Source organism: Neolamprologus brichardi, chromosome 1 (genome assembly GCF_056152115.1).
Source record: "Neolamprologus brichardi isolate AB-2024 chromosome 1, ASM5615211v1, whole genome shotgun sequence".
In the NCBI taxonomy this organism is placed as follows: Eukaryota; Metazoa; Chordata; class Actinopteri; order Cichliformes; family Cichlidae; genus Neolamprologus; species Neolamprologus brichardi.
The window spans coordinates 15,979,857-16,003,470 of NC_142104.1; the positions used below are offsets into that span (position 1 = coordinate 15,979,857).

A 23,614-nucleotide genomic window follows, 5' to 3' on the forward strand; every position below is an offset into this window, starting at 1 on the left:
TGGGAACTATGACAGAAAAAAGGAAAGGAAAATCATATGAAGTACCCTGTAAATTTTCCTGTGACTAAAACCTCCAGAGATCTTCAGTAATAAACAACAACTGATACTCTGATGTGCTGGTCTTGGGATAAAATATTATCCGAATGGAGCCTGTGTCCCTTTATTGAAATTATACACACTGAGATATAAAGGAGGACCCTAAATGAATAATGATTATGTTACAGAGAAATGCTATGATAGGACCATAGCTATGATAAGATCTGAAATGGTGAATAAAAGGGAACAGATGACATATGACACTTCTAGGAAATAAAGATTTACAGACTCTGTTGTCCTGATCAGAGTGGGAATGTCATTCCACTAATGTGAAGCCAAGAGGGAGGAGAGCCAAGATCAGGTGAAGCAGTGACCACATCAGACAGAGAAGTGAGAGCCAAGCGGCCCTTGAGTGCCGTGTTCTAGCTACTGTTTAGAGTGTTATTCATGCTCTACCTCACTCACACTCTGCTCTAAGATGACAAAACACTGCACTACTTGGAAAAATTCAGAATAAGTGCAATATCTTCTTCTAGTTTATGATTATTCTGTTTGCTTTGGGATTATGCTCACTAAGTTCACTAATAGATGGCATTTACTTTTTGTTTTCTTCAGATTGCCTGGAGTGTTACAATTAATGTCACCAAGTTTTCAGACTCTCTTAAACTCTTAAAATGTCACGCCAGTTCGTTATTTTTACCTTAGAAAATCAAATTATTTGTACAATTTGACTTTAAGCTATCCGCTGAGAACACTTTTTTATTGTCTCTCTTTGTTTCTCTGCCTCCAGCTGCTTACTGTAGCATTAATGATCCTCCACTGAATGGCGGTGTGGTCAACCGAACCAAACTTCGCCCAGGTAGCAGACTTCAGTACTTTTGTAATCGTGGTCACAGGCTGGTGGGCTCAAGCAATGCCACCTGCAAGCTCGACTCCAATGGGCTTTTCCAGTGGGATACCCCACCGCCTTTTTGTCAAGGTAAAATTTTAAACCAATTATTTCTCAGTCTTCTTAGTGATAATGAACAAAGGTAAAAAGGATTAAAAAATTGCAGTTGTAAAGGATTCCTTCTGCAACACTTTTCCTTTTGTTATGTGGTAGCTGTCTCATGCGGCATACCTCCGTCACCGGGAAACGGCAGCTTCCATGCTTACCAGTATACTGTTGGGAGCCAGGTCACCTATCAGTGTAACCATGGTTACCACCTTGACCCAGGTGTTCCGATGACTGCCATGTGTTTGGAGGATGGCAGCTGGAGCAATGCTGCGTCAGTCTCCAGATGTCTACGTATGTATTTCTAACTTTAATATAAGGATGGGTAAATGTATTAGTTGACAAAAAAGTAAGCACTGGCATATCTAGTAAAAGCTAGAGCCTCTCTCTTCTCAGTGCCCAAGATGCATTTTGAGAAGATGACTCACACATCATTTATTTTTCAAGAAAAACCTTTTGTCCACTAAATCATTAGTTCATTTGGAGTTTGTTTAGAATTATAAATAAGTAATACATTTTAATTTATACAATTATTATTTATACAAATAGTACATTATCAGAGATTTTAATTAAGAATTAAAAGTCACCTGCTGTTCAGTTACATTTTATATAACTGTATCATTTCATAAATTTTTTGTCCAGCGGTCCACTGCCCCAGCATTGACGACGTCCTCTCAGGTCACATGCTCTACCGCCTAATTTCTGGTAGGCTGGGAGAGTTTGGTTCTGTGGTGATGCTGGAGTGCTCAACTGGGTACTATTTAGGTGCGGGGCATCGGACTCTTCGGTGCCTTGCCAACCGAACTTGGGAGGGGTCAGATGCCCCAGCTACCTGTAAGAGTAAGTACTGATACACACAAAGACACTATTATGACTGTCTTAGCTCATAATCAGCTGGTGCCCTCACTTAAGTGCATGATAATAAAATTAGTATTTGGTGCACCTTCTAAATTTCCTCTAGTAGAATTATACTGAACATTATTCGTGAGTCAGATCATACATAAAACTGTCACGGTTCAGCTGTGTGGCAGGCAGGATGTAGGACCCAAACGCAGGACTCACAACACGGGAGGTTAACTGAAAATGGCAGCTTTATTGCTGGGAAGTCCACCTTAACATAAACTCACAAAAAACAAACAAAAGCCCTGAACATAGTAACTAAGGACTGAAACTCTGGAAAACTAGAATGTAAGCTGGACCACAAGAAAACAAACCCTGGAACTGAGAAGCTAGGATCTAAACAGGCACACGAAGGAAACACACAGCAGTGACCGGCTTACAACACGACAAAGGGCAAAGGAAAACTGGGGTTAAATACACGAGGGAGTAACGAGAGAATGGGAATGGGCCGCACACTTGACAAGGACTATCAAAATAAAACTGGAACAAGAGACATTTAAAAAATTCTGCCCATCATTTTTTTTATCTTTTCTTCTAAGGAGTTTGACTTTCATGTAATTTTTTAAAGCAGCCATGAGCAATAGTTATCCACGCTTTCCGAAAGTTTTAAAAGTTTTTCTTTTGAAATCGGCTGATTATTTTTTCCCATTTTCAGTCCACCCCTTGTATCTGACCATTTTCAGAGGAATGGGCTTTTGTTCACCTTGGCCAGGAAAGGTTAGCTGACCTCAAAATTACTGAAGCAGTGTGAGATCATCTTGACAGATAACTGAACAAAAGGCAGTGAAAATTCAAAAAAAGAGCTTTGATTATCCTTCAACAAGCCTGGAAAACCATTTCTAAAGACTATTTAAAGAAATTATAAGAAATTTGCCTAAGAGATTTCAGACTGTTAAGAAGATAAAGGTGATCATACAAAATATTGACTTTCAAGACCTTTTAAATGGCATAAATGTTTTTGCTATATGTTCTGTATTTCAGGTATGATTTCTAATCAGTGCACCTGTTTCCCATTTTCCTAGCAAGATATAAAGAAATGAGGGGAGACTTGGAAGAATTAAAGAAAGCTACTTTCCTAGCATAACTGCCATGTTTAGTTTTAAAAGAAAACCAACTACTGTGCTTTTCACCTGCTTTGAGGGGCAAGCATGCATGTGCATAATCCTCTGTCATTGGTATATTTGAGAGGGAGCTGCTTTATGTGTGGTTGTGCATGAGGTTTTATCTATTTCTTCTACTTTTTTTGAAATTAGTTACCATGGGTGTACGTGTTTCGAAAGGCCTGAGGATATTAACCACTGCACATTGTCTAGGGACTGTGTCTCTTTCAAACAGAATGCAGTCTGTGCTTCCTAAATGTGGGGTATATGCCGATAGTGAAATGCTGTCTGTACAAATACAGTCTTACTATGCAATGCGTCTTTGCTGCTTGTTTCATAAAGAGAGGCTGTGACAGAACATTGGGACTTTGACAACTTTCCAGTAGGCTACAGAATTTCATACTGTTGCATAATATATGATATGCCAATGGAAAAGTGAAATGTGTACACTGGAGAAGTTTAAAAAAATGATTAAAATTTGAAATGTATTTTACATTAAGCCAGTGGTTTAAAGACTTTATTTGGATACATTTTTGTTAATTTCTCTAGGTAGTGTTTTAGCTGACCTACCTATCATTGCAGCAGTTTCAAGGGATTTGGTAGTGTAACAGAAGTGTCTGTTTAAATTAGCCAGTGACTTTAAAGCTGTGTCTCCCAGGATATTAAGGCAGAATTAGCTTAAATCTTCTGAAGGAAATAAATTCAGGTAGATATTGTGTTGGAAAACAAAAATTTACCATGTTTAAATTTAGGATGGTAGTCTTGTAATGCTTCATTTAACTGACCAATCATGATGAAGGCTTGACGACACAGACCACTTTATTTGCAGATTTTGTAAAAGATGGAAAAGTATAATTTGCACCACGATGTTATGTAATGTGTAATTTGTTACTTTGTAATGACACATTTATTTCATTATTTAGTTATCTCCTGCGGGGAACTTCCTTCCCCACCTTTTGGTACCAAACTGGGGACGTTGACCACATTCGGAGCAACTGCAATCTTTATGTGTAACCATGGCTACACGCTGGTGGGATCCCACGTGAGGGAGTGTGGCGCTAATGGGCTGTGGAGTGGTGTAGAGACCAGGTGTCTAGGTAATGTCCATTGAATGTGATATGATGTTCAAGATGTTGTAGTTTATCCTAAGTCCCTTTGGCACAAAAATGAACAATTTGATTAAAAATATAAGTCATTGGAAAAGAAATGTAGCAAGCTGTTAAAGTAAAACCAAAGCATTGACTCATCTCATATTACATTAATAAGAAAAATCCAACCTGATTAGTACCTCACTAACACCATGGAATAGATCACCTAAGTCAATGTAATGAACAAGGAGAGCCTATATGTACAACTTTGATAAGATAGCGCATTGTTGATATTCATGTTACACCTGCAAATTTCACATCAACCCTCATATTCTTTTGAAATATTGATGGCAAAATATGACAGTATTTGTCATTTATTGATAGAGATGATATTTGCTGACCTAAAAAGACAATAATAATGCTATCTCTTAAAATTAGAAATAATTGTAACAATTTTAGAAAGGCTAGTTATTTTTAACTTTTAACCTTTGGCAATAACCAAGTGACCATTCAGAACTGGGTGGATTATTTACCATTTACCATTAGATACACAAACATCAAGAAAAAGGGATCGACTTTGTAACACATCTGTTAACAGATGAAGTAGTGTCAAATACAATTCAGAATTTCTTTACACCTCAGCTCACAGGAGTCTTGCTTTTTATGTGCTGAAGCTTTAAGTAACCCCAGGCAGATGTAGTGCATGAAAAAAATTGTTTAAAGGACTGTTTTAAGAGACTTTTGTTGATCTGTAATTGCTCCAAGTTTAGAACTAAAGTCTTTGAAGGTGATTTGCAAAGACAGACATTTGAAAGTTTAAGCATCTAAGCTCCTACATATAATTTGGCAGTCCACAGTGACTGCTGGCACAATGAGCCAAAATGTGTTTAAAATCAGGGCTCAGCACACAACACCAGCTTCAGTGATGTGTGAGTGAGTTAAAGATGCGTTTCATTGTGCTGTATTAATTTCTATCACTTTGCTTCTCCCAGCTGGTCACTGTGACTCTCCAGATCCTATAGTCAACGGCCACATTAGCGGGGATGGATCTAGTTACCGTGACACAGTTGTATACCAGTGCATGTTAGGATATCGCCTAATTGGCACATCAGTCAGAATCTGCCAACAAGACCATCGGTGGTCTGGAACAACACCTGTCTGTGTCCGTAAGTTCACAGTACCAACAACATCGTGCTTTGAAGTTAAAGATTGTTTGCTGCTTTTGTCAAATATGAAAAGCTAAAACCTATATTGTTATATAAAGAAAATCTTCAGAGACATGACACAATTTATTCTTTTAGAGTTTACATTTTTTTCAGTGAATATATCTGTGCACCAACATTAAAAAAAGTTGGAAATATCACACAATATCAAGAGGGAAAACCACAATACTTATTCCGAACCTCAAGTTTCTCATCACATTTCTCTCCACTCTTTCTCTCTCAGCAATAACTTGTGGTCACCCAGGCAACCCAGCCAATGGGCGGACCAATGGCACCGAATTTAATCTCAATGATGTGGTCAACTTCACCTGCAACAGAGGTTACGTCCTAAGTGGAAATGCTCGGGCTCAGTGCCGACTTAACGGACAGTGGAGCAGCCCCTTACCAGTCTGCAAAGGTCTCGTCCACATTCATTAACACAGAGCTAGCAACTCATGCACATGCACATCCTTGTAAGGCTTTATTCTGTTAAATCACCTCTATAGATTAGAGTTTTATATTATGTTTTTGTCAAGAAAGTAAATGTACACACGCTCTGTGTAAGTGAAATAGAGAATTTAACTATTTACCACTATCTATGTAGCTTTTTTTCACTTTTAAATCATAGAATCTGTGTGAGCAGCCAACATGATGCTATCGACATCTGTTGAGTAAAATCATAACCAAATAAAAGAAAAGGCCTCAATGACAAAAATGATCCCTAGGTTGTATTGTAAAAAAACAGATTTTCCTTTAAATTGTGGATTGCCGTGGTATGTTCAGCATGTGTTGACTGAATTTGCTTCTACCCACATTATGTAAATGAAATTGCTTTTGGAACCAAGTCTGCTGCTAGTAAAAGAGAGAACACAACAAAATCTTATCTGCAAGATGAATTCAGACACAATCAGTGTATCTCCAAATAAACTAATAAATTCATTCGTGCACAAACACAGCTGGGTACATGTCCAGAGACATGCTCTTTTCCTCTGCTACCCATGCACGGTCATTACAGTACAAACCTCTCTAGACCCCTGGTAGTGTAACAGTTATGATATACTCAAGCACGCACACACACAAGCATTTTGCAAAGTCATGAGAGCAGATCGATATAACGTAGTTGCTCACATGGGTTTCCCACTGAAGCGATTCATCCTCGCTTGCCTGCTTGCTTTCTCCATCTCCCCCACATTTTCTGTCTTATCCTGCTCTCCCTCCCTCTTTTTACCTCACAGCAGCAGCTGTCAATTATAAGACTGAAACTTTCTTTGTTCCCATAGGGTGCCAAACACACACACACACACACACACACACACACACACACACAAACACACATAGGCGTCTCCCCCATGGACTTGAATTTGAGTGAATGTCAGTCTCCCCTGCGACATGGGGAAAATCAAACTCCACTCTTATTGGACTGGCATCTACCCAGAGAGAAAAAGTACAAGGGACAGGAGGAGGGAATAGGGAACAAAATGCTTCAAAAACCAGAGCAGGGTATGACAAAAGAGCAGTTTAAAGAAGACCAGAGCAGAGCAGCATGGATGATATGAAATTGTAACTTTGTTAAATGGTAGTTGAGTATTCAGTACTCAACCCCACAAAGCTCCCAAGATATATAGCCATCACCTTTATATATGCTTGCATTGTAAAAACTTTGTAAATGCTTTTAAATGGCTCTTCTGCTCTCTCGTACAGTGGTGAACTGTTCTGACCCCGGTCATGTGGAGAATGGCGTGCGCCAATCCGGCCTTCGTTACCCAGAAGTCTTCAGCTATGGTGTGACTGTAGCAATCCACTGCAAACGAGGCTTCTACCTTTTGGGTTCTGCACTCCTTACATGTCAGCATAATGGACTGTGGGACCGGCCAATCCCTCGTTGCCTAGGTATGGGTGAACAAGTGAAAGTAGTCGGGGAAATATTTGGCTCGATTGAAAAAGTGACAATAAAGCTGTAACAGAAGCAGATACTGAATGAGAGCCATTTCCTTATAAGCAAAATCTCTTTCCTGTTGTGAACAGAAGAATTTTGGGATTTTTTTTTTTTTTTATAAGAACATGCCTTCAAAAAAGTAGTCACAAGCAGGTGGCCTTTTTTGTTTTCTGGAATAGGCATTTGAGGATTGAAATAGCCTGAAGAGCCTTTGAGAGTAGGATAAAGAGGAGTGGATGAGAGAGTGAGAGCAAACGAGAGGGTTCAAGAAAGAAAATGGGAAGAAAGTAATCATAAAAGAAAAGGGTATGAATGAAAGAGTCGTAAAGGTTTGAGTATGATTTGTGTCCATGTGTGTTTACAGAAAAAGAAAGTTGGAATGTGTCTCATAAGGCTATAGGTGGTCTTGTTAGAAAGCTACCATTTCTGATAGAAACAAAGAGATTAAACCAGAGAGTGATAGTGAGAAGGAAGCAGATTCACAGATGAAGAGGAGAACAGAAGGTGAACAAAAGCTTAGAATAAAGACACAGGAACGGAGGTGTAGAGATGAGAAATCAGACAGCGAGGAAGGAAGGGGCAGACACCGGTGAAGCACTTGGCATCTGTGCATCGAGCGTTGCAATCGCAAAACAAGGTCTTATCGGAAAATTGGGGGGAATGGGGTGATGACAGAGGGGCAAGGAGAGGATGGAGTAATACAATTTGGGGGTGAGGAGAGATATCGGAGGACAAGTCATTTGGCAGCAATAGAAAATCGAGAGCAGTTCCATATCAGTGTCCTCCAGAAACTTGTGCTTTGTAAAACACAGATTTCTCTGAAGCTGAAGAAAAAAATTGGGCGTCTGTTGCTTAAATGCTTTGGAATGATTTTTTTTCTAGTTTTCTACATAGAAGAAAAGCAGAGATGCTTTCAGTGTTGTCTGGCTGAAGTGAATTTAATTTCAGATGAGTTATTGGTTTTCTCTCCCTCTCTCAGGCAATTCAGTTAAACTCAATAAGCTTTACTTGCATGCCCGTATGCTACAATGTGGTGTAAGCAAGGCAGGTTTAATTATTTATGTGCATATGTTTTATTGTACAGTTGCAAAGTCATAATACGTTGTCTTGTATTGGTTAAGGTGCATATCACACAACCAAAACATCCTTGGTTGTCTTCCAGTTCACCTTGGTTGAACAGCTAGCGCCTCTGTCTCATGCTACATTTAATGTCTACACTTCTTTCTTTTTGCAGTCCCTGTTTGTGTATTTTGACACAAGCACGCACACACAAAAACAACAAGGGCTTGCATTAATCCCACCCCTCTTTTGCTGAAAACACTCTCCTGTTTGCTGTCTCTGCAGTGACCCAGCTGCACAACCTGAAGCAATAGTATCTGTAATCTATAGTTGGACGCATCCACACTCAAACACACATTCAGAGACATACACAAACACTCACACACTAAACCCTTCTTTATCTCTTTCAATCTCTTGCTGTCTCTGTAGCTATTTCCTGTGGTGACCCTGGTGTACCCCCTAATGTAGTAGTATCTGGGACCAACAGTTGGACATATGGTTCAGTACTGCAGTACTCTTGTCTACCTGGTGGAGTGCTTGTGGGCAATGCTACTCGCCACTGTCAGGAAGATGGTACATGGAGTGGAGCACCACCCTACTGCACTGGTAAAGTCAAAGTAGTTGATATACCTGCATGTCTAATAGACACAATTTACATTTTGTGCAGGATTAGGGCTAAGTTGAATGATTCACTGTTGCTGTCATACATATTCACACTCAAAGCACACGCTAAGTCTGTGCCTGTTTTTACACCTAAGGCAAATGTACCACATCTACACTGAGGCTTTCAACAAGGAAGTCTATATCCAGAAATGCCTTTTTAATAAGGCTTTGCAGAACACAATTGCTAATATAAAATATTACAGAATGGCAAGCGCTCCTGCTCACAACAACAGTGTGCAATTTGTACCAATCAATCAATCTTTATTCCAGACTCATGTAAAACACATCAACAAAAACAAAGAAAAAATACACTCAGATCACCTTCCCACAAAGAGACAATTGTACCAGTCCCTGCTGGTGTTGAGCCACCTTTGTATCTTCAGTGATAAGCTCACGGCATTAGTAAGGCTACATGAGGTTTATGTAGACTCACCTTCCTATAGTTTGTCCACAAGTATGAAGTATGCAGAGATGTACAGTATGCTCTAAAAAGAACTCTTCTGGTATTTGAGCTATAATAAGATGTCCAAGATATTTGACCTCATTACAGACAATAAGATTATTATTCGACAATTTAAATTTGGAAAGTCTTAGATGTTTGTCTTCATTGGTTCTACAAATGATGACAGTGCTCTTACGAGCAGAATGTAATGTATGCGAAGGAGCTGCTGGAGACCAGCACTACCTGGACTGAAGACCACAAGATTATCTGCACACACACACACACACACACACACACACACACACACACACACAGAATTTACCATCTAATCTGATAAAATTACTTACTGTTCTTTGTATTTGTTTATTTGTATCTATATCTTTACTGTACCCTGAGCTCTGAGAAAAACAATTTTGGTTGACTACGCCTTATTCTGTGGTCTCAAAGACAAAAAGGTTCATGCTGACTTTGGAGCTACTACATACTGTCACCATCATTATATGATCATTTCTAGAGTGTGCTTGCATGTACACTACCAGTCAAGTTTGGACATTTAATGGGATTTAATGGGTTTTCTTTATTTTCATGACTATGTACATTTTAGATTTTCACTGAAGGCATCAAATCTATAAATAAATACATATGGAATTATGTAGTAAATCTCAAAACATGTTTTATATTTTACATTCTTCAAAATAGCCACCCTTTGCTTTGATTACTGCTTTGCAAACTCTTGGCATTCTCTCCATGAGCTTCATGAGGTCGTCACCTGAAATGGTTTTCCAACAGTCTTGAAGAAGTTCCCGGAGATGCTGAGCACTTGCTGACCCTTTTGCCTTAACTCTGCGGTCCATCTCATCCCAAACCATCTCAATTGGATTAAGGTCAGGTGACGGAGTGCTGGCCAGGCCATCTAGCGCAGCACTCCATCACCCTCCTACTTGGTCAGATAGCCCTGTTGAAAAATAAATGATAGTCCAACTAAACGCAAACCGGATGGGATGGCGTGTTGCTGCAGGATGCTGTGATAGCCATGAGGGTTCAGTGTGTCTTCAGTTTTTAATAAATCCCCAACAGTGTCACCAACAAAGCATCCCCACACAATCACACCTCCTCTATGTTTCACGGTGAGAACCATGCATGTAGAGACCATCTGATCACCTTTTCTGTCTCACACAAAGACACAGCGAGTGGAACCAAGGATCTCAAATTTGGAATCATCAGACCAAAGCACAGATTTCCACTAGTGTAATGTCCATATCTGGGCTCTAATCCGAGGTGCTGTTAACTTGCAGTTTCTGAGGCTGGTGACTCAGGTTAATTTATCCTCAGCAGCAGAGGTGACTCTTGGTCTTGCTTTCCTTAAGTCCTTACGTGAGCCAGTTTCATTGTAGCGCTTGATGGTTTTTGCACCTGCACTTAGGGATGCATTCAAAGTTTTAGCAATTTTCCGGAATGACTGACCTTCAGTTCTTAAAGTAATGATGGGCTGTCGTTTCTCTTTACTTGTTGATTGGTTCTTGCAATAATATAAATTCTAACCTGCATAACACAGCTTATGGTCCCAACCCCATTAAGAAGGCAAAAAAAATCCACAAATGAATCCTGACAACGCACACTTGTAAAGTGAAACCATTTCATGCGACTACGTCATAAAGCTCATTGACAGAAGGCCAGGGGTCTGCAGCGCTGTTAACAAAGTGTCCCTACTTTCAGGAATCTAAAATATAAAACATATTTAGAGTTATTTATCAATTTTTTCTTTGCTACATAATTCTATATATCTTGTGTCATATATTTGATGTCTTCCATATGTATCTACAATGTAGAAAGTAGTAAAAATGAAGAAAAAACATAAAATGTGAAAGTGTGTCCAAACTTTTAACTGCTAGTGTATACATACTATGCAGAGATCTTGTCAGATGGTAAACAGTACCAGTAAAGGCTACAGAATAGCAAAGACTCACTGATTAAAGGTAAAAACAGTAGAATTCCCGGGAATTGAAGAATGAAACAAGAGTTTTTTGAGAACAAAAGATTGAGCTATTAAAAAAACAGCAACACCCCATCTGGAACAAAAACAGTGAGCCATACCCCACAGGCAAGTCAGTACTAAGACATCTTTGTTTTGCCTCAGCATAATATACTGGGAAGTATTAACTGGAACTGACAGGTATCTCTGACTGACAGACAGGCTCCTTGTGTGTTTCAGAACCACTCAATTCTTCACCGTATTGTTTTTTGATTTTAGATCAGAGACTGTGATGTACTGTATTGAGGAAATGACAGTGGTAGACAGTCACCTAAGAAACGTCATATTATGATTGAAAGTTAGTCCTTGTGCTCTATGAATATTTATCTCTGGATTCGATTTTCCACTTTCCACAGTTCCAGACATGAATAACATACCAGAAGCGACGCCATAATTTTAAATCAGTTAATCAATTTAATAAGTGACAAATTGCAGCAAGCTGTTTATATCGTTGATTATAATTACCTACTTTCCAGCTTACTGAGAACCAACCACCCCATGACCACGCTGCCCTTCATCGCACATGTCCTCCCATTTGTTCTACAAAAAAAGATGAAGGGAGAAATTATTTGAACATTTTCAAGCTGTTAAAAAACTTTGTTCAGTTTTATATGCTTTTTGTTGCATTACAAATGTATGACTATGCCACCATTTGACAGTTTTGCTTGTGTAAATTATCGTGACAAAGTATTTTATGTCATTTTTGTTACCTCTGCAATTTATCACAAACACAGAGACATAATGATCTCTTACATGCTGGAAACTGAGCACACTTTATACTACAGGGCATATTTCCTGGCTTGAACTGCACATGTTAGAAACAGGCAGGAATAGAGAGGTGGCAGAGTCCTTGTTCACTTCTCAGGTTGTAAGCATTCCTCTACACTGGGGTTACACAGATCCCACAGCACTACAACCAATCATTTCTAAACTCAGCATCAACAGTCTCAACAGCTGAAATGCAATAAGCTTACTCTGCTGGCCTCAAAACAGAGCACTCAGCAGGGCAGAATACATCCTGCAGCTGAAGAACTCATTGAGATGCAAGACACTGCATTTGGCGCTGTACCCTGTTAAACTCACAAATCCCTACCGATAGAATTTAAGCTGCTAAAATTGTAACACGCTCAGTGCTTTTAATGCTAGAACAATTTGGTATAGCCTAAATGCAAAGTACAGTTCTACAAAGTTTGCATGTTTGAGTATGTGCATCTATGTGTGAGTTACTGTATATGAAAAGGGTAAGCAGGCAAATTGTGTCATTGCAATTTCTCCAGTGCATATGCTGTTTAGTTGATGTTGTTGACCTCTAGCATGAAAGCTTGCGTGTATTTTTAGCATAATGATCCCAGTGAGAGACGACCTCCTGATCTAGCATTTTACCATTTAGTTGCACAAAATCACTAAAACCTATTAGAACTAATGGACATGACTGCAGCAAGTGTATTTGGATTCACTGTGCAAATTGATGTGCTTTGATGTGTTTCTATGTTTGTGTCGCAGCAGTCCAGGATTATGTTGGGGGATGGGGGACTCATTTGGTTTTTAAGAGCATTGTTGAGTTTGGTACATTAACTTTATGCTTGCTTTCTTCCTGTAGGTGTGAGTGCTGGAATCTGTGGAGACCCAGGGATCCCTCCTCATGGTGCCCGTATAGGAGGAGAGGAATTTAAAACCAAGAGCCTTTTGCGCTTTAGCTGCGAGGCAGGATATAACCTGATTGGGTCAGCCGAGAGGACCTGCCTTCATAATGGCACTTGGAGTGGTACACAGCCTGTCTGTCAAGGTGGGAAGTGTCAAAATGACCATTTATATTCCTCATGTTAGGTGAAAGTTTGGCACTTGAACTTGAGTGAAACGTAAACTGCAGCTTACACTTTAAACAGCATATAGAACTTTTTATTTATTTAGTTATTTTCTGTCATAGTGCTGAAAATTGAAGCAGTACTTTCTCCTTGACTCGAGATAGATATTTATGGGCTCTTCTTATCTGTATTCTATTTATATAGAGCCTTTAAAAGGCTGCTGCTTGCTTTATACAAGAAATTTAAATGTGACAACATGCTGAACTGTCTGTTTTGAAAACATACACTTTGATGGCAAGTCGTCTTTGTCTCTTTTGAGGTTACCTTTGGGTCTCAGACTAGATTCTATAAAACATTGCCTTAAAAATATACCCTGATATAAAAGGAACCAAACAAGATTTGCTTATAAAGTCTGTGTGATATATGGATTTAATCATTTAGATCTTTATCCTAAGTATTTTATTTTTTGTGAGAGTCATAGTAATTTAGATAAAGTAAGAGTGAAGAGCCCGTATTGGATAATTGATATTACACATATTTATTGAGTCTTTGGGTCTTCGTTAACTAATTTTACTTCATTTTATTACTGTAATATGTTGGCCAGACTGAGTTGGTCCACCATACTTTGCCCATATGTGATACAGATAGAGTTAAATATAGAGGTTTTATGTTACAAATGCTGATATTACACTTCTTGGGTTTTCCATTTCTTTTATTGCGTTGAATATTAATGAGCAGCTGCCTCGCAGTCTGCCATTTTTCATTTGCTTGCTAGAGACACTTCTGCAGAACTGATCTCCAACGTCTCTCATCGGCGTGCAAAGCATGCTCTTGGTTTGCTGCTGGCTCTAAAATTGAAGACAAGAGTCTTTTTTGCACTCTTGCCACAGTGCAAGTTGCTGTAAACTTTAGTTGGCACTCCCTACTTGTGCATATGTGAAAAATAAATGATAACTGCGGTTTGGGGCATGATAATGCAAAATGAATTATTGACCTCTGCAGGACCCTCTCTATGTTCTTGGTCTGGTTCTGGTTCAAACATAGTTGCATCCTGGGTTTTTGTGTTACCAGCTGACACTTACAGAGTTATATCTGTAATCACATAATTAAGATACACAACCAACATTCCTTTGCCACATTGTGATTGACCTATTAGAGTAGGCTGGGCTATTTGGGAGGACAGCTTAAAGAGACAGGAAAGAAAAAACAGCGTTTTTCAGAGTTTGTGTAGCAGTGTGAATTTTACTAAAGTATGTGTACATATTTTGATCCTAAATAAAGCCATTAATTTTTAAATAAACATTATATAGGCTATTGAGTGAGTGTAATTCCTCTGCTGATTTTTCAGTTACTCACTGCGGTCTTAAATTCTGCAGCAAGAATCCAATAATAAATCATTAACAACGTTGTTTGTCCATAAGTGGACATTTTCATATGTTCTCAAAATTCAGAGATGTAACACCAGAGACGCATAATGTAAGACGATTCTTGAATTTAAAATATGAAGTCTCAAGTTTGTTTGTTTGTGTGCATGCTTAGACACAAAGGATTGAAGTGTGTCACTCGTAAATAAGCTGGATCTATGACAGCACTGTGTTAATAAACGACATCCTATAGTCGACAACAGCAGTTTCCAAAGACACTCTTTGAACCCATGGGAATCCAGGGAAAATTAAAGTGGGTCCCCCTAGAACTGTAGAGACACTGCAACCATTAGCTGCTGCCTGTGTTGCCTTGCCGATTTTCACCACAGATATTCAGGCCGAGTAAAGCAGACATGGTCTACACTGTAGACTGATGCAAATTTTAAATTCAATTGGATAGACGATTTATTCTTGCAGCAATTTGAGTTGTTAGGTCGAGGAAGAGGGAGTCACAATGTATCAGTGCTTGTTTATGTGCCTGTGACACAAAAAGTCACCAGTATACTAACAATAGGACAAAGCGTACTTACTGTTATACGTAAATTTAGCTGCTAAATTGCATGTGTTTTTTTTCTTCCTGTTGGAAATCATTATCTTTAGACTGTATGTGTTTAAAATAATACAGATGGCTGGAAATTTAAGACACAGAGCTCTAAACTGAAATTATACCAAGCTGTTGTGGAAAGCGTGTGGTTGAGAAACTGCAGAAAGTCTCTAATTTTAACCTCTTGTAAGTCTTGACTTGCTTGCATATGTTGAAAAACTGACATGAATATCAAGTCAGTCGTACAGACACACACACACACTTTAGAAGTGTGTTTGTGTGCGCCATTGTCTGTGATTGTGTAAGGTAATTATTTATGTCTGTTTACAGTTGTTTTTCATTAAGCTAATAGTGGTTAAAAGCTGATTCAGAGAGGGTAAGACATCTGTCACTGACACACACAAATGCAAAGAAATCCATACACACTTCCAATTAAATACACACTCATCTACAGACTGTTACTCACAGATTTAAAGAAAAAAATAGCTGTCATAGACACACATGCAGCTTTGTATGATGTGCTCCACCTACACGCTGTCTCACGTACTTTTGAACAAGGCTTTTAAGAGTTCTGGCTAATGAATGCCATCAATAGGTGTTTGATTGTTAAAGGCTGTCAGCTGTCATGATCTTATTAGGGAAATGTGCTGTGGCTTGTTGCTAATTTCTGTCGGTTCTGTTAATGTGCTGTGCCAGCAGACTAAAGGTCGATGGCTCACTAGATAGAGTCGTAGTGCTTTCCCGGCTGCATTCATGAACCATCCCCTGACAATTTTGTCTTACAATCTACAAGACCAGCTGCGGCTCAGACACAAAGAAAAGATCCGTGGCTCAAAAGAAGACATCACAGAGGGTGACTTTTTCCAAATAAAAGGGAACCCCTCAGATTCACTATAGGCTTTAGTAGAGGAACTGTTGAAGCAGCTGTAAACATGAACACCAGTGTGACTTAATGAATGCTGCAATGTCAAGCACATAGCCAATCTTGAAATATATTTCTGTATTCTCTGTGCTCTCATCTCTGCAACTGTGTTCTCCCCAAAGATGACCGAGGAAGGACATTGTCCACAAGTATTGACTGATAATTAGCTCCACAGTCCTGCTGCATGACCCAGTGCTGCTTCTTGCCATCATTTGATTTCCTCTACAGTTGCTGTACCTCGCAGATGTTTTGGCAAACAGTAAGCACGACCAGGCAGCACCTGACCTTGGATCTTTTACAGGTGTTGTACTTGGCTCAGTGGCGTTTTTCGAGGTTAAAGTTAGTGATGTAGGGGTTTTAACAACTTCCCCTCACTCCCTACGACACAACTGTAATTCATCTGTAATTAACAGCAAAGGATCAATCGAACACACTCCTTTTTTACATTATTTTATGCATTTCTGCCTTGATTGGATAGTGAAAATGGAGAGAGACAGAAACATGCAGTAAAATTCTCACCTGGGGACGAGCGCTCAGCTTTGGGGTCGCCCTAGCCCAACAGCCTTTAATCATTAATCAGCTTCACTACCTCAAGGAGATATTTTGTGTTATTTCCAGCTGACTCCAGTGATAATCTCATTATTGTAGCCCACAGCTGATCAGCCCTGAGGGACAGGAAGACAGTATTGCTTACACCGATATTATCGCTGAGTTTAATCAACGCTGATTGGTATTTCCTCACCCCTCAGCTGTATCCTGTGGTAACCCTGGCACCCCAGCACATGGCAGAATTGTCTTCAGTGATGGCATCACCTTCGGCAGCTCAGTGGCTTACACGTGCTGGGACGGCTTCAAAACATCAGGCCTGACCACCAGACACTGCACAACCAATGGGACGTGGACAGGACAACCCCCAGATTGCACTGGTAGGATGATCATTGCTGTCTGAGTGATTAGTTCAGACAGCATGGGATTCTCACGCAGCGTAGAAGCGCTGATTAAAATATTATCATTATTGTTATATGTATGGCAGTGTTTTTCTTTAGCAAATGGTTCAAGAGTAGCATAAATTGTTCAGGGACTGGGAAAGCAGCTGCTGTGTATCTTCAGAACTGCTCAAGGTCTCTTGTGTGAGAGATTTTAAAGTGTAAAGTTTAACAGAGGCAGACAGATGTGTAGGGAAAGGGGGAGAAGGAGGTGGGAGGTAGATAGAATGAAGTTGGAATGTGCTTCAGGGAAGTTACAGTGAGGAAGGAGAAAGAAATTCGAGTAAACGGAAAGCACCGTTTTTATGACATTTTAGAAAGCACAGTTTTTATGACATTTTAGAAAGCACAGTTTTTACGCTTTGGTTTTAAATGATACTGCACTCATCCACAGCTCCAGGCTTACTGGCACACCACTGTATGGCAGATTTAGGCTCACTTATACCATAACATTTTTGTTACTTCCTTTAGTGATCAGTTGTGGTGATCCTGGGACAATAGCCAATGGAATCTATATAGGAAGAGAGTTTAACTTCAACCACACAGTGATCTACCGCTGCAACCCCGGTCACTTGATGGAACCACCTGGACATGGACGCAACGTTCTGCGCTGCATAAAAGATGGAACCTGGAACCAAACTAAACCCAGCTGTAAAGGTATGAGGAAGTAATACATAACTGTTTCCACAGTTATGGATAAAAGCATGGAATGTTAAACTAAACCAACTAAATAAAATAAATATTGTTGAAAATTTACATGCTTACATGCAGAAATAATTTTTTTCTGTTCAGTTCTGAGATTTTGAGCTATTTTGCTTACAAAACATGTTTTCTTTTAGATTGGTGGAAAGAAAATGTCCATTTCTGTTTTGGACTGATTTTATAAAATCAAAAAAAAAAAAAGAGAATTATAATAAATGTTTTTTGTAACATATAGATGTTAATAAGTGCACTATGTGTGGCAATGTTTTGATGCAAAGCTTTGTTTAGATTAGCCCGCTGGTTATAAGGAGAAGTTAAGGTATATGATAATATTTTCTGATATCTGAAAATACAAATGAGGGATTCCTTCTGTAAATGTCTATGATTTGCCAAAAAAGTGAAACAAGAATATTCCGATTTCTTTCCTAAAAACATTTGCTAATTGTCCCAGAATTTGATTCATAATTAAATTGAAAATGTAAACTTCTATAAAACCTGAAAAAAAAATTCAATTAGATGAATTGCAAAATAATATAAATTAAGTGAGGCTTGAAAATGTAAACATTGTATACAGTACAATATTATTTATGTAGGATGTCCAGTAGGCAAGATTGTATTATAACTGATATTTAAAATTATGAGCATGTATTCTGATATCAATTAATAACAGAATAATATACATAACTTTTATAAATATATTTCCACACAATTTTGTGATATTTCTTGCTTTATCTATCTTCATTTCTATCTTTTTTGTCTATAAAATGGTCAAATCTAACCAAAGAATTCAAGAAAGTAAGTCAGAACAGAAAGTATAAAAAGTTGTGTTGTATTCTGCATTGAAATAATAAAAGCACATGGACTCGACATATTATAGTGTCAAATCTCAATGTAATGAGATCTTCTAATGGTAGCAAACAATGAAGAATTGTGATAGTAGTTAATGGTAGAGAGCACAAAAACAAAGGGCAATTTAACTAAGAAAAACAGTATTGCAATGTGAACTGGTATAGTAAATAACAGCTTGTGAATTCAACAGTACATTAGTGGAAGAAGTGGAAGATTAGGCCACAGGAAGAATAACATTGCTCCTCACTATAACAGGGTGTTAAATCAGGGTTTATTTCCTGAGACCTTCTGTTTTCCCACAAACACAAAGGGGAGAATAAAAAAGGAATGCATTAAATTGAAATGGCTCAGAGTTTTACAACGGGCCATATTTAGAGTTTAGACTATGATACTCAACAACAGTAAAAAGGAATGTTTCCTGAGATCCACCCTGCCGTTTCTTCCCACAAACAGAAAATCTCCTGCTGGCTCCTGCAGTTGGAGAGGCTTTGAACTGAGATGAAAAAAACTGAGAAAGCAGGGATAGAGGCTACTGAGAGGGAAGCAGAAAGAGGTGCAGAGAGGAAAAGCAGAAGTAAAAGATAGTGTGTGATACTGATAGAGCATGTGACTTGGGGAGGAAACTGAAAAGCAAAAGTTAAAGATGGTATGGAAAAATGGGAACGAGCCAGTGAGATACAGAGGTAGAAACAGGCTATAGACTAGAAAAGTCTTTCCTCTCTGCTCTCCTTTAGTTCTCATTTTCTAAATCTCCCCATCTCATGTTCAACTCCCCTGTTTTCATCCCCTCATCGATCATTTGATCTCATTTTGTGACGAAAGCTTTTTAACACACAGACACCCATAGACACATTTAATGAAGGACCTATTGAACTGCAGGCAAAAGGGAATCAAAGGGACTTAGACATAAGAATGACAATGAGTGACAGAGGGGCAGACTAGGAGGAGGAGAGGGGCGGTAAGGGATGAAGGGGTGTATCGGAAGAAAACAATGGATTAGAGAAGAGAGACACAAAAATACAGAGTGACACACAATGCATAATCCAGAGATTTAGAGGGAAAGAAATTGGGAGGTGGAAAAAGAGTGTAAAGCAAGTAAATGAAAAAAGAAAAACAGTGAATGTGATGAGCCATCAGTGAGGCTACAAGGAGAAAGCAAAGGAGAAGCAAGTGAGAAAGGAACCGAGTGATGGGAGAAACAAAGAGCCAAATCAATACCTGCCCCCAAACCTGTAAACACACAGTGAGAAAAGGGATTAAGCCCATAAAATTTGTTGGTTGGGTGAATTGCACCAAGAGAGATATGCTTAAAAGACAAAAGGAGGGAGAGGCAGTAATGGTGTGAGAAGGAGACCAAGAGAGCTGGGGAAGAGGATAAAAGAGGACTGGAGCTGGGACAGAAGGCCAACGAAGAGAAGTGCAGGGAGAAAGCAAAGAAGGGTTAGAGGGAGTCGGGGGGGGGGAGTACCCAGACAGAAAGGAGGCAGGGGACCAGAGTGTAAGAAAGAAGAGAGTGTGGAGACGTGAGAGGAAAGAAGAGAGGATCGGGAAAGGAGTCAGCAAGCGCAATGATGGAGGGAAGAGCAAAGGCGCATAAGCAAGCAGGGATGAGAGTTAGTCCTCTTCCTCTGGGTTGTGAAGCCACCGTAGTCAATTCACAACAAGGAAAAGAGACAAAGAGGAAATAAAAGAGTTCAGAAACCTTCAATTACAGACCCGAGTGTTTTGGGGCATCAGAGACCCACAGAAATATTGGTCTGGAATATTAACTGCTCAAGTCAATAAGAATACATTCCTCTGTTTTAGTCAGCTAGAGTTTGTTCCCCAACAACAAAGTTGCTTTTAGGCGGAAGAAAACATTCATTCTGTGATGAAACTGAAACTTCATTAACTGCTGGCTAGCCACCAGCTATTATTCCTACAGTCACGTAACAATAAAACGATGAATCATGTACATACTTTAAGAAATTGGCATTGATTTGTGTGCAGGTGCGTAGGTTTGTTTTGAATGGGACAAAGAAGGACACGTTGTAGAGTGGAGAAATATAATTTTTTTCTAAGGCTGGAAGGATGGCTTTGGGGAGGTGAAGGCTTCTTCACAACACTGGTGAGATAGATAGCCAGAAGTAACCAGTTGATTAGCTTGCCATAGGCAGAATAACACAGAATTATAAATGAAATGCACGTACTTGTCACTTTATTAAGTACACCTGATGAAGTATTATTAATAAAAAATGGTAAATGGCCTGTATTTGTATAGCGCTTTACATAGTCCCTAAGGACTCCAAAGCACTTATAGGTATTATTATTGTTAATATCATGAATTATTATTCATTATTAACCTTATTATTAATACATATCTTAGCAGCCAACTAAACAATAGCAACTCAAAGCAATGGTCAAAATGACCTGCTGAAGTTCAAACTGTCCAACTTTTGATTTTAGGGAATTTGAACCTGGCATAGTTATTGATGGCAGATGGGCTGGCCTGAGTATTTCAGAAGCTTCTAATCCAGTTTCCCACACAACCAGTTCTAGTGTTTACAGGGAATGGTCCAAAAAGGAGAAAATAACTGTGATCGGCCGTTTTCTGGAAGAACGCGTTCCTGACCGTGTCCGTGCCTTTATGACCACAGGGTACCCATCTTCTGATAGCTGCTTCCACCAGGATAACGTGCCATGTCACAAAGGTCACATCACTTCTTAAACATACCAATGAGTTCACTGGATTCAAATGGCCTCCCCAGTCACCAGCTCTCAATGCAGTAGAGTCCCTTTGGGGAACAGGATATTCACATCATGGATGCACAGCTGATAACTCTCGGCAACTGTGTAATACTGTCATGCCAAAATATGGCATTGATTCTCTGTGACAAAGAATTAAAACAGTTCTGAAGGTAAAAGGGGTCCAACTCGGTACTAGCAAAAGGTGTCCTTGATTAATTTTTGATTTGATTTTACTTTTTTCAGAAAGAGTGATGATAATGCAAACAGAGGAACAGAAAAATATTCCAAAAAATGAACAAGAAAAAATTAAATCTGTATACAGTATAGTTACAGATAGTTTTATATACTTATTTTTTTACTCTCGATTACATGTGTTTATGCGCAATACTTGCTTATTGCTTTGTCCTCTGTATATACAGGATGTTTCTGTGCCTGTCTGCCACTATCTCTGTGTGTGTGTGTGTGGGTATGTCTATTGTATATCATCATAGCAGAATGAATGGAGCATGAAACCATCTGTCTCCTGGTTAGATGAGAATTACACTGGCTTTATTAGATGTTTGAAACCATGCAGATGGTTATCATTATCGTGGGGAGTCGGGCACATGCACACGCAGAGATGTTTGTCGGAGTGTTATGAAGTTAAACGCACACATATCCAGCTACATAAAAATGCTCTTGCATGTATGAACACTCACAGCGAGTTTCTTAAAATCTTGCAAAAAATCCTTTAACCTCCAGTCATCACAGAAATAAATTCTCTGTGTGTAACAAATGCTTTTTTAAATGCATACTTGCCTATGTGATGCGTAGGACAATTTAATCCCAATATTAGTTACATAAACTGTCATTTACAAAATTGATTTTCTAAATAGGACTGAGTTTGTGTGAGTCATTAACATTACATGAACAGCAGCTCTGTGCGCTCAGCTTCATGTACACACTGGAAAGAATAATTAAGTGAATTTGCATTTATGTGTCCATTTTTTAATAATATGGTCAGATCTTCAGTTACTTCTATGAATGAAAAACACTATTTATTTTAACGCAAACAAATCACTGTGCCGCTTGGATGCCTACTGAATATTTAATTTTAATATTCACAGTATTGTTAGTTTTTGAGCCCGAAGGCTAATGACAAATGGCAAAAGCTAAACGGAGTCAGGTGTATGCAGTCCATTTAATCATTCAAGGTGATGGTTAGAGGTAGTTTGATTTATAAAATGGATATTTTTTAATTATTGTGAGTTTTTCAGAAGAAAAGTCTTGTGAAGCAGAAGTGTTTCAGAAACTCTCAGTTCGTCGGTTAGTTTTTTTGGTTCGGTAACCTAAACGTGGCGATTTGGGTCATCTGCTGCTTTAACTCTGTACATATCCAAATAGTGGTGATTGCAGTCATCTGCAGACTATGCTCTTTTTCACATCTAAGGATGTATTTTCACCTCCACCTGTAGTCTCAAGTCGTGTTGACCTTTTTCCAGTTGTTCAATTTCCAGCTTTGTTTCTCGACCCCCAGCTGCTATTTCCAAGTCAACTCGAAAGTTTCCTTTCTAATTGGTTCATGAACCCTAACAGTCACCTCTGTTACGGGATATGTTGTATACTGCATGAACCTTACAACCAGCTCTGCAAGACTACTACTAGACATGTGTTGCAGTGGTGCATTAGCTCATGTTATCTTTTGAACTGTTTAATTTCCTATTATTTTATTTTTCTGTATATAATGCTGTTATATGTGTTTCAGTGATCCAGTGTGGACCTCCCCCTCAAGTACAGAATGGGAAGGTGGAAGGGACCGACCATTCATGGGGATCGAGTATTAGCTATAGCTGTTTCCACGGTTATCAGCTGTCCACTCCTGCTGTGTTAACCTGTGAGGGGAATGGGACTTGGACAGGAGACGTCCCACAATGTCTGCGTAAGTTAGCGTGCCACTGCATATACTATACACCGCAGCATGCTGATGCACATTACTGTTTACCTTTTAGCATTTTTAACCGATCTGTGCACCAGTACACAGTCCTAATCGTCATTTTTATGTCTTTTCAAGCTGTCCTATGTGGTGATCCTGGCTCTCCTGGAGGAGGTTTCAGAGAGGGAAATATCTTTTCGTACCGGTCAGTGGTTTATAAGTTAATGAATAAGTCACAGTAGTTCAGTGTATAATGTGGTTATGCTTTTTAGTTATAATCATAAGTGTTAC

General features: G+C 39.1%; 1 protein-coding gene across 2 annotated transcripts in view; it reads left to right on the forward strand.

Annotated features, from left to right (window-relative positions):
* The window catches only part of LOC102783723 (CUB and sushi domain-containing protein 1-like), a 448,866-nt gene that overhangs the window by 403,181 nt on the left and 22,071 nt on the right, over positions 1–23,614 (forward strand). For both annotated transcript variants that reach the window (XM_035905239.2, XM_087837652.1), the window contains exons 52-64: positions 827–1,015; positions 1,139–1,324; positions 1,673–1,870; positions 3,954–4,127; positions 5,111–5,284; positions 5,565–5,738; positions 7,022–7,210; positions 8,745–8,921; positions 13,053–13,238; positions 16,897–17,073; positions 17,605–17,790; positions 23,156–23,329; positions 23,462–23,528. In XM_035905239.2, the coding sequence (XP_035761132.2) occupies positions 827–1,015; positions 1,139–1,324; positions 1,673–1,870; positions 3,954–4,127; positions 5,111–5,284; positions 5,565–5,738; positions 7,022–7,210; positions 8,745–8,921; positions 13,053–13,238; positions 16,897–17,073; positions 17,605–17,790; positions 23,156–23,329; positions 23,462–23,528 (2,251 nt within the window). The remainder of the gene's footprint in view (positions 1–826; positions 1,016–1,138; positions 1,325–1,672; positions 1,871–3,953; positions 4,128–5,110; positions 5,285–5,564; positions 5,739–7,021; positions 7,211–8,744; positions 8,922–13,052; positions 13,239–16,896; positions 17,074–17,604; positions 17,791–23,155; positions 23,330–23,461; positions 23,529–23,614) is intronic.